Here is a 10,163-nt window from a genome sequence, read left to right on the forward strand (position 1 = left end):
GTACTGCGCACATCCAGCAGGGCGCGGTACTGCGCACATCCAGCAGGGCGCGCCAGCTTCATCTCATGGAACGTGAGTTTAAAGTTTGATCAATAAATAAAACACTTTATTTAAACATTTGGCACGTTTCTGACTTTAATGTTCTGTTTATTTTATGGAGGTGAGAGTTGACTTGGCCCCTCCCCCTCTGGCCCCTCCCCCTCCGGCCCCGCCCCCTCCGGCCCCGCCCTCACACGTAGACCTTGGCGAGGGCGTCGGCTCCTCCGCTGCACATGTATCCGAGCGTCGGGTGGAACGTGACCGTGTGGATGGACTCATGGAACTTCCGTCTGTGAGAAGTGAACTCCTGGACACACGTGCGAGAGTCCAGACTCCAGAGGCGCAGCGAGCAGTCGTGACCTGCAGGGGGCGCACAACAGGGCTAAAGAGGGCTAAAGAGGGGCTAAAGAGGGGCTAAAGAGGGGCTAAAGCAGGGCTAAAGAGGGGCTAAAGAGGGGCTAAAGCAGGGCTAAAGAGGGGCTAAAGAGGGGCTAAAGCAGGGCTAAAGCAGGACTAAAGAGGGGCTAAAGAGGGGCTAAAGCAGGGCTAAAGAGGGGCTAAAGCAGGGCTAAAGAGGGGCTAAAGAGGGGCTAAAGAGGGGCTAAAGAGGGGCTGAAGAGGGGCTAAAGCAGGGCTAAAGCAGGGCTAAAGAGGGGCTAAAGCAGGGCTAAAGAGGGGCTAAAGAGGGGCTAAAGCAGGGCTAAAGCAGGACTAAAGAGGGGCTAAAGAGGGGCTAAAGCAGGGCTAAAGAGGGGCTAAAGAGGGGCTAAAGAGGGGCTAAAGAGGGACCAAAGCAGGACTAAAGAGGGGCTAAAGAGGGGCTAAAGAGGGGCTAAAGAGGGGCTAAAGAGGGGCTAAAGCAGGACTAAAGAGGGGCTAAAGAGGGGCTAAAGAGGGGCTAAAGAGGGACTAAAGAGGGGCTAAAGAAGGGCTAAAGAGGGGCTAAAGAGGGACTAAAGCAGGGCTAAAGCAGGACTAAAGAGGGGCTAAAGAGGGGCTAAAGAGGGGCTAAAGCAGGGCTAAAGAGGGGCTAAAGAGGGGCTAAAGCAGGGCTAAAGAGGGGCTAAAGAGGGGCTAAAGCAGGGCTAAAGAGGGGCTAAAGAGGGGCTAAAGCAGGGCTAAAGCAGGACTAAAGAGGGGCTAAAGAGGGGCTAAAGCAGGGCTAAAGAGGGGCTAAAGAGGGGCTAAAGAGGGGCTAAAGAGGGACCAAAGCGGGACTAAAGAGGGGCTAAAGAGGGGCTAAAGAGGGGCTAAAGAGGGGCTAAAGAGGGGCTAAAGCAGGACTAAAGAGGGGCTAAAGAGGGGCTAAAGAGGGGCTAAAGAGGGGCTAAAGCAGGGCTAAAGAGGGGCTAAAGAGGGGCTAAAGCAGGGCTAAAGAGGGGCTAAAGAGGGGCTAAAGAGGGGCTAAAGCAGGGCTAAAGAGGGGCTAAAGCAGGGCTAAAGAGGGGCTAAAGAGGGACTAAAGAGGGGCTAGAGAGGGGCTAAAGAGGGGCTAAAGAGGGACTAAAGCGGGGCTAAAGAGGGGCTAAAGCAGGGCTAAAGAGGGGCTAAAGAGGGGCTAAAGAGGGGCTAAAGAGGGACTAAAGAGGGGCTAAAGAAGGGCTAAAGAGGGGCTAAAGAGGGACTAAAGCAGGGCTAAAGCAGGACTAAAGAGGGGCTAAAGAGGGGCTAAAGAGGGGCTAAAGCAGGGCTAAAGAGGGGCTAAAGAGGGGCTAAAGCAGGGCTAAAGAGGGACTAAAGAGGGGCTAAAGCAGGACTAAAGAGGGGCTAAAGAGGGGCTAAAGCAGGACTAAAGAGGGGCTAAAGAGGGGCTAAAGAGGGGCTAAAGAGGGGCTAAAGCAGGACTAAAGAGGGGCTAAAGAGGGGCTAAAGCAGGGCTAAAGCAGGACTAAAGAGGGGCTAAAGAGGGGCTAAAGCAGGGCTAAAGAGGGGCTAAAGAGGGGCTAAAGAGGGACTAAAGAGGGGCTAAAGAGGGGCTAAAGCAGGGCTAAAGAGGGGCTAAAGAGGGGCTAAAGCAGGGCTAAAGAGGGGCTAAAGAGGGGCTAAAGAGGGACTAAAGAGGGACTAAAGAGGGGCTAAAGAGGGGCTAAAGCAGGGCTAAAGAGGGGCTAAAGAGGGGCTAAAGCAGGACTAAAGAGGGGCTAAAGAGGGGCTAAAGCAGGGCTAAAGCAGGACTAAAGAGGGGCTAAAGAGGGGCTAAAGCAGGGCTAAAGAGGGGCTAAAGAGGGGCTAAAGAGGGACTAAAGAGGGGCTAAAGAGGGGCTAAAGAGGGGCTAAAGCAGGACTAAAGAGGGGCTAAAGAGGGGCTAAAGAGGGGCTAAAGAGGGGCTAAAGCAGGGCTAAAGAGGGGCTAAAGAGGGGCTAAAGCAGGGCTAAAGAGGGGCTAAAGAGGGGCTAAAGAGGGGCTAAAGCAGGGCTAAAGAGGGGCTAAAGCAGGGCTAAAGAGGGGCTAAAGAGGGACTAAAGAGGGGCTAAAGAGGGGCTAAAGAGGGGCTAAAGAGGGACTAAAGCGGGGCTAAAGAGGGGCTAAAGCAGGGCTAAAGAGGGGCTAAAGAGGGGCTAAAGAGGGGCTAAAGAGGGGCTAAAGAGGGACTAAAGAGGGGCTAAAGAAGGGCTAAAGAGGGGCTAAAGAGGGACTAAAGCAGGGCTAAAGCAGGACTAAAGAGGGGCTAAAGAGGGGCTAAAGAGGGGCTAAAGCAGGGCTAAAGAGGGGCTAAAGAGGGACTAAAGAGGGGCTAAAGAGGGGCTAAAGAGGGGCTAAAGAGGGGCTAAAGCAGGGCTAAAGAGGGACTAAAGAGGGGCTAAAGCAGGACTAAAGAGGGGCTAAAGAGGGGCTAAAGCAGGGCTAAAGCAGGACTAAAGAGGGGCTAAAGAGGGGCTAAAGCAGGGCTAAAGAGGGGCTAAAGAGGGGCTAAAGAGGGACTAAAGAGGGGCTAAAGAGGGGCTAAAGCAGGGCTAAAGAGGGGCTAAAGAGGGGCTAAAGCAGGACTAAAGAGGGGCTAAAGAGGGGCTAAAGCAGGGCTAAAGCAGGACTAAAGAGGGGCTAAAGAGGGGCTAAAGCAGGGCTAAAGAGGGGCTAAAGAGGGGCTAAAGAGGGACTAAAGAGGGGCTAAAGAGGGGCTAAAGCAGGGCTAAAGAGGGGCTAAAGAGGGGCTAAAGCAGGGCTAAAGAGGGGCTAAAGAGGGGCTAAAGAGGGACTAAAGAGGGGCTAAAGAGGGGCTAAAGCAGGGCTAAAGAGGGGCTAAAGAGGGGCTAAAGCAGGACTAAAGAGGGGCTAAAGAGGGGCTAAAGCAGGGCTAAAGCAGGACTAAAGAGGGGCTAAAGAGGGGCTAAAGCAGGGCTAAAGAGGGGCTAAAGAGGGGCTAAAGAGGGACTAAAGAGGGGCTAAAGAGGGGCTAAAGCAGGGCTAAAGAGGGGCTAAAGAGGGGCTAAAGCAGGGCTAAAGAGGGGCTAAAGAGGGGCTAAAGCGGGACTAAAGAGGGGCTAAAGAGGGGCTAAAGCAGGGCTAAAGCAGGACTAAAGAGGGGCTAAAGAGGGGCTAAAGCAGGGCTAAAGAGGGGCTAAAGAGGGGCTAAAGAGGGACTAAAGAGGGGCTAAAGAGGGGCTAAAGCAGGGCTAAAGAGGGGCTAAAGAGGGGCTAAAGCAGGGCTAAAGAGGGGCTAAAGAGGGGCTAAAGCAGGGCTAAAGCAGGGCTAAAGAGGGGCTAAAGAGGGGCTAAAGAGGGGCTAAAGAGGGGCTAAAGCAGGGCTAAAGAGGGGCTAAAGAGGGGCTAAAGCAGGGCTAAAGAGGGGCTAAAGAGGGACCAAAGCAGGGCTAAAGAGGGGCTAAAGAGGGGCTAAAGCAGGGCTAAAGAGGGGCTAAAGAGGGGCTAAAGAGGGGCTAAAGAGGGGCTAAAGCAGGGCTAAAGAGGGGCTAAAGAGGGGCTAAAGAGGGGCTAAAGCAGGGCTAAAGCAGGACTAAAGAGGGGCTAAAGAGGGGCTAAAGCAGGGCTAAAGCAGGACTAAAGAGGGGCTAAAGAGGGGCTAAAGCAGGGCTAAAGAGGGGCTAAAGAGGGGCTAAAGAGGGGCTAAAGAGGGACCAAAGCAGGACTAAAGAGGGGCTAAAGAGGGGCTAAAGAGGGGCTAAAGAGGGGCTAAAGAGGGGCTAAAGAGGGGCTAAAGAGGGGCTAAAGCAGGACTAAAGAGGGGCTAAAGAGGGGCTAAAGAGGGGCTAAAGAGGGACTAAAGAGGGGCTAAAGAAGGGCTAAAGAGGGGCTAAAGAGGGACTAAAGCAGGGCTAAAGCAGGACTAAAGAGGGGCTAAAGAGGGGCTAAAGAGGGGCTAAAGCAGGGCTAAAGAGGGGCTAAAGAGGGGCTAAAGCAGGGCTAAAGAGGGGCTAAAGAGGGGCTAAAGCAGGGCTAAAGAGGGTCTAAAGAGGGGCTAAAGCAGGGCTAAAGCAGGACTAAAGAGGGGCTAAAGAGGGGCTAAAGCAGGGCTAAAGAGGGGCTAAAGAGGGGCTAAAGAGGGGCTAAAGAGGGACCAAAGCGGGACTAAAGAGGGGCTAAAGAGGGGCTAAAGAGGGGCTAAAGAGGGGCTAAAGAGGGGCTAAAGCAGGACTAAAGAGGGGCTAAAGAGGGGCTAAAGAGGGGCTAAAGAGGGGCTAAAGCAGGGCTAAAGAGGGGCTAAAGAGGGGCTAAAGCAGGGCTAAAGAGGGGCTAAAGAGGGGCTAAAGAGGGGCTAAAGCAGGGCTAAAGAGGGGCTAAAGCAGGGCTAAAGAGGGGCTAAAGAGGGACTAAAGAGGGGCTAGAGAGGGGCTAAAGAGGGGCTAAAGAGGGACTAAAGCGGGGCTAAAGAGGGGCTAAAGCAGGGCTAAAGAGGGGCTAAAGAGGGGCTAAAGAGGGGCTAAAGAGGGACTAAAGAGGGGCTAAAGAAGGGCTAAAGAGGGGCTAAAGAGGGACTAAAGCAGGGCTAAAGCAGGACTAAAGAGGGGCTAAAGAGGGGCTAAAGAGGGGCTAAAGCAGGGCTAAAGAGGGGCTAAAGAGGGGCTAAAGCAGGGCTAAAGAGGGACTAAAGAGGGGCTAAAGCAGGACTAAAGAGGGGCTAAAGAGGGGCTAAAGCAGGGCTAAAGCAGGACTAAAGAGGGGCTAAAGAGGGGCTAAAGAGGGGCTAAAGAGGGGCTAAAGCAGGACTAAAGAGGGGCTAAAGAGGGGCTAAAGCAGGGCTAAAGCAGGACTAAAGAGGGGCTAAAGAGGGGCTAAAGCAGGGCTAAAGAGGGGCTAAAGAGGGGCTAAAGAGGGACTAAAGAGGGGCTAAAGAGGGGCTAAAGCAGGGCTAAAGAGGGGCTAAAGAGGGGCTAAAGCAGGGCTAAAGAGGGGCTAAAGAGGGGCTAAAGAGGGACTAAAGAGGGACTAAAGAGGGGCTAAAGAGGGGCTAAAGCAGGGCTAAAGAGGGGCTAAAGAGGGGCTAAAGCAGGACTAAAGAGGGGCTAAAGAGGGGCTAAAGCAGGGCTAAAGCAGGACTAAAGAGGGGCTAAAGAGGGGCTAAAGCAGGGCTAAAGAGGGGCTAAAGAGGGGCTAAAGAGGGACTAAAGAGGGGCTAAAGAGGGGCTAAAGAGGGGCTAAAGCAGGACTAAAGAGGGGCTAAAGAGGGGCTAAAGAGGGGCTAAAGAGGGGCTAAAGCAGGGCTAAAGAGGGGCTAAAGAGGGGCTAAAGCAGGGCTAAAGAGGGGCTAAAGAGGGGCTAAAGAGGGGCTAAAGCAGGGCTAAAGAGGGGCTAAAGCAGGGCTAAAGAGGGGCTAAAGAGGGACTAAAGAGGGGCTAAAGAGGGGCTAAAGAGGGGCTAAAGAGGGACTAAAGCGGGGCTAAAGAGGGGCTAAAGCGGGGCTAAAGAGGGGCTAAAGAGGGGCTAAAGAGGGGCTAAAGAGGGGCTAAAGAGGGACTAAAGAGGGGCTAAAGAAGGGCTAAAGAGGGGCTAAAGAGGGACTAAAGCAGGGCTAAAGCAGGACTAAAGAGGGGCTAAAGAGGGGCTAAAGAGGGGCTAAAGCAGGGCTAAAGAGGGGCTAAAGAGGGACTAAAGAGGGGCTAAAGAGGGGCTAAAGAGGGGCTAAAGAGGGGCTAAAGCAGGGCTAAAGAGGGACTAAAGAGGGGCTAAAGCAGGACTAAAGAGGGGCTAAAGAGGGGCTAAAGCAGGGCTAAAGCATGACTAAAGAGGGGCTAAAGAGGGGCTAAAGCAGGGCTAAAGAGGGGCTAAAGAGGGGCTAAAGAGGGACTAAAGAGGGGCTAAAGAGGGGCTAAAGCAGGGCTAAAGAGGGGCTAAAGAGGGGCTAAAGCAGGACTAAAGAGGGGCTAAAGAGGGGCTAAAGCAGGGCTAAAGCAGGACTAAAGAGGGGCTAAAGAGGGGCTAAAGCAGGGCTAAAGAGGGGCTAAAGAGGGGCTAAAGAGGGACTAAAGAGGGGCTAAAGAGGGGCTAAAGCAGGGCTAAAGAGGGGCTAAAGAGGGGCTAAAGCAGGGCTAAAGAGGGGCTAAAGAGGGGCTAAAGAGGGACTAAAGAGGGGCTAAAGAGGGGCTAAAGCAGGGCTAAAGAGGGGCTAAAGAGGGGCTAAAGCAGGACTAAAGAGGGGCTAAAGAGGGGCTAAAGCAGGGCTAAAGCAGGACTAAAGAGGGGCTAAAGCAGGGCTAAAGAGGGGCTAAAGAGGGGCTAAAGAGGGACTAAAGAGGGGCTAAAGAGGGGCTAAAGCAGGGCTAAAGAGGGGCTAAAGAGGGGCTAAAGCAGGGCTAAAGAGGGGCTAAAGAGGGGCTAAAGCGGGACTAAAGAGGGGCTAAAGAGGGGCTAAAGCAGGGCTAAAGCAGGACTAAAGAGGGGCTAAAGAGGGGCTAAAGCAGGGCTAAAGAGGGGCTAAAGAGGGGCTAAAGAGGGACTAAAGAGGGGCTAAAGAGGGGCTAAAGCAGGGCTAAAGAGGGGCTAAAGAGGGGCTAAAGCAGGGCTAAAGAGGGGCTAAAGAGGGGCTAAAGCAGGGCTAAAGCAGGGCTAAAGAGGGGCTAAAGAGGGGCTAAAGAGGGGCTAAAGAGGGGCTAAAGCAGGGCTAAAGAGGGGCTAAAGAGGGGCTAAAGCAGGGCTAAAGAGGGGCTAAAGAGGGACCAAAGCAGGGCTAAAGAGGGGCTAAAGAGGGGCTAAAGCAGGGCTAAAGAGGGGCTAAAGAGGGGCTAAAGAGGGGCTAAAGAGGGGCTAAAGCAGGGCTAAAGAGGGGCTAAAGAGGGGCTAAAGAGGGGCTAAAGCAGGGCTAAAGCAGGACTAAAGAGGGGCTAAAGAGGGGCTAAAGCAGGGCTAAAGCAGGACTAAAGAGGGGCTAAAGAGGGGCTAAAGCAGGGCTAAAGAGGGGCTAAAGAGGGACTAAAGAGGGGCTAAAGAGGGGCTAAAGCAGGGCTAAAGAGGGGCTAAAGAGGGGCTAAAGCAGGGCTAAAGAGGGGCTAAAGAGGGGCTAAAGCAGGGCTAAAGCAGGGCTAAAGCAGGGCTAAAGAGGGGCTAAAGAGGGGCTAAAGAGGGGCTAAAGCAGGGCTAAAGAGGGGCTAAAGAGGGACTAAAGAGGGGCTAAAGAGGGGCTAAAGAGTGGCTAAAGAGGGACTAAAGCGGGGCTAAAGAGGGGCTAAAGCAGGGCTAAAGAGGGGCTAAAGAGGGGCTAAAGAGGGGCTAAAGAGGGGCTAAAGAGGGACTAAAGAGGGGCTAAAGAAGGGCTAAAGAGGGGCTAAAGAGGGACTAAAGCAGGGCTAAAGCAGGACTAAAGAGGGGCTAAAGAGGGGCTAAAGAGGGGCTAAAGCAGGGCTAAAGAGGGGCTAAAGAGGGGCTAAAGCAGGGCTAAAGAGGGACTAAAGAGGGGCTAAAGCAGGACTAAAGAGGGGCTAAAGAGGGGCTAAAGCAGGGCTAAAGAGGGGCTAAAGAGGGGCTAAAGCAGGACTAAAGAGGGGCTAAAGAGGGGCTAAAGCAGGGCTAAAGCAGGACTAAAGAGGGGCTAAAGAGGGGCTAAAGCAGGGCTAAAGAGGGGCTAAAGAGGGGCTAAAGAGGGACTAAAGAGGGGCTAAAGAGGGGCTAAAGCAGGGCTAAAGAGGGGCTAAAGAGGGGCTAAAGAGGGGCTAAAGAGGGGCTAAAGAGGGGCTAAAGAGGGGCTAAAGAGGGACTAAAGAGGGGCTAAAGAGGGGCTAAAGCAGGGCTAAAGAGGGGCTAAAGAGGGGCTAAAGCAGGACTAAAGAGGGGCTAAAGAGGGGCTAAAGCAGGGCTAAAGCAGGACTAAAGAGGGGCTAAAGAGGGGCTAAAGCAGGGCTAAAGAGGGGCTAAAGAGGGGCTAAAGAGGGACTAAAGAGGGGCTAAAGAGGGGCTAAAGAGGGGCTAAAGCAGGACTAAAGAGGGGCTAAAGCAGGACTAAAGAGGGGCTAAAGAGGGGCTAAAGAGGGGCTAAAGAGGGGCTAAAGCAGGGCTAAAGAGGGGCTAAAGAGGGGCTAAAGCAGGGCTAAAGAGGGGCTAAAGAGGGGCTAAAGAGGGGCTAAAGCAGGGCTAAAGAGGGGCTAAAGCAGGGCTAAAGAGGGGCTAAAGAGGGACTAAAGAGGGGCTAAAGAGGGGCTAAAGAGGGGCTAAAGAGGGACTAAAGCGGGGCTAAAGAGGGGCTAAAGCAGGGCTAAAGAGGGGCTAAAGAGGGGCTAAAGAGGGGCTAAAGAGGGGCTAAAGAAGGGCTAAAGAGGGGCTAAAGAGGGACTAAAGCAGGGCTAAAGCAGGACTAAAGAGGGGCTAAAGAGGGGCTAAAGAGGGGCTAAAGCAGGGCTAAAGAGGGGCTAAAGAGGGACTAAAGAGGGGCTAAAGAGGGGCTAAAGAGGGGCTAAAGAGGGGCTAAAGCAGGGCTAAAGAGGGACTAAAGAGGGGCTAAAGCAGGACTAAAGAGGGGCTAAAGAGGGGCTAAAGCAGGGCTAAAGCAGGACTAAAGAGGGGCTAAAGAGGGGCTAAAGCAGGGCTAAAGAGGGGCTAAAGAGGGGCTAAAGAGGGACTAAAGAGGGGCTAAAGAGGGGCTAAAGCAGGGCTAAAGAGGGGCTAAAGAGGGGCTAAAGCAGGACTAAAGAGGGGCTAAAGAGGGGCTAAAGCAGGGCTAAAGCAGGACTAAAGAGGGGCTAAAGAGGGGCTAAAGCAGGGCTAAAGAGGGGCTAAAGAGGGGCTAAAGAGGGACTAAAGAGGGGCTAAAGAGGGGCTAAAGCAGGGCTAAAGAGGGGCTAAAGAGGGGCTAAAGCAGGGCTAAAGAGGGGCTAAAGAGGGGCTAAAGAGGGGCTAAAGAGGGACTAAAGAGGGGCTAAAGAGGGGCTAAAGCAGGGCTAAAGAGGGCTAAAGAGGGGCTAAAGCAGGACTAAAGAGGGGCTAAAGAGGGGCTAAAGCAGGGCTAAAGCAGGACTAAAGAGGGGCTAAAGAGGGGCTAAAGCAGGGCTAAAGAGGGGCTAAAGAGGGGCTAAAGAGGGACTAAAGAGGGGCTAAAGAGGGGCTAAAGCAGGGCTAAAGAGGGGCTAAAGAGGGGCTAAAGCAGGGCTAAAGAGGGGCTAAAGAGGGGCTAAAGCGGGACTAAAGAGGGGCTAAAGAGGGGCTAAAGCAGGGCTAAAGCAGGACTAAAGAGGGGCTAAAGAGGGGCTAAAGCAGGGCTAAAGAGGGGCTAAAGAGGGGCTAAAGAGGGACTAAAGAGGGGCTAAAGAGGGGCTAAAGCAGGGCTAAAGAGGGGCTAAAGAGGGGCTAAAGCAGGGCTAAAGAGGGGCTAAAGAGGGGCTAAAGCAGGGCTAAAGCAGGGCTAAAGAGGGGCTAAAGAGGGGCTAAAGAGGGGCTAAAGAGGGCTAAAGCAGGGCTAAAGAGGGGCTAAAGAGGGGCTAAAGCAGGGGCTAAAGAGGGGCTAAAGAGGGACCAAAGCAGGGCCTAAGAGGGGCTAAAGAGGGGCTAAAGCAGGGCTAAAGAGGGGCTAAAGAGGGGCTAAAGAGGGGCTAAAGCAGGGCTAAAGAGGGGCTAAAGAGGGGCTAAAGAGGGGCTAAAGCAGGCTAAAGCGGGACTAAAGAGGGGCTAAAGAGGGGGCTAAAGCAGGGCTAAAGCAGGACTAAAGAGGGGCTAAAGAGGGGCTAAAGCGGGGCTAAAGAGG

The 10,163-nt window shown here is 53.4% G+C and overlaps 1 protein-coding gene across 1 annotated transcript in view; it reads right to left on the reverse strand.

The window, feature by feature from the left end:
* Positions 1 to 206: 206 nt before the first annotated feature.
* Positions 207 to 10,163, reverse strand: part of strn (striatin, calmodulin binding protein) — a 94,482-nt gene continuing 84,525 nt past the window's right edge. The window contains exon 17 of the mRNA XM_072463485.1: positions 207 to 399. Within this exon, the coding sequence (XP_072319586.1) occupies positions 230 to 399 (170 nt within the window). The 3' untranslated portion in view covers positions 207 to 229. The remainder of the gene's footprint in view (positions 400 to 10,163) is intronic.

Source organism: Eucyclogobius newberryi, unplaced genomic scaffold (genome assembly GCF_026437365.1).
Source record: "Eucyclogobius newberryi isolate DKJ021-1_F unplaced genomic scaffold, fEucNew1.0.hap1 SCAF_4, whole genome shotgun sequence".
In the NCBI taxonomy this organism is placed as follows: domain Eukaryota; kingdom Metazoa; phylum Chordata; class Actinopteri; order Gobiiformes; family Gobiidae; genus Eucyclogobius; species Eucyclogobius newberryi.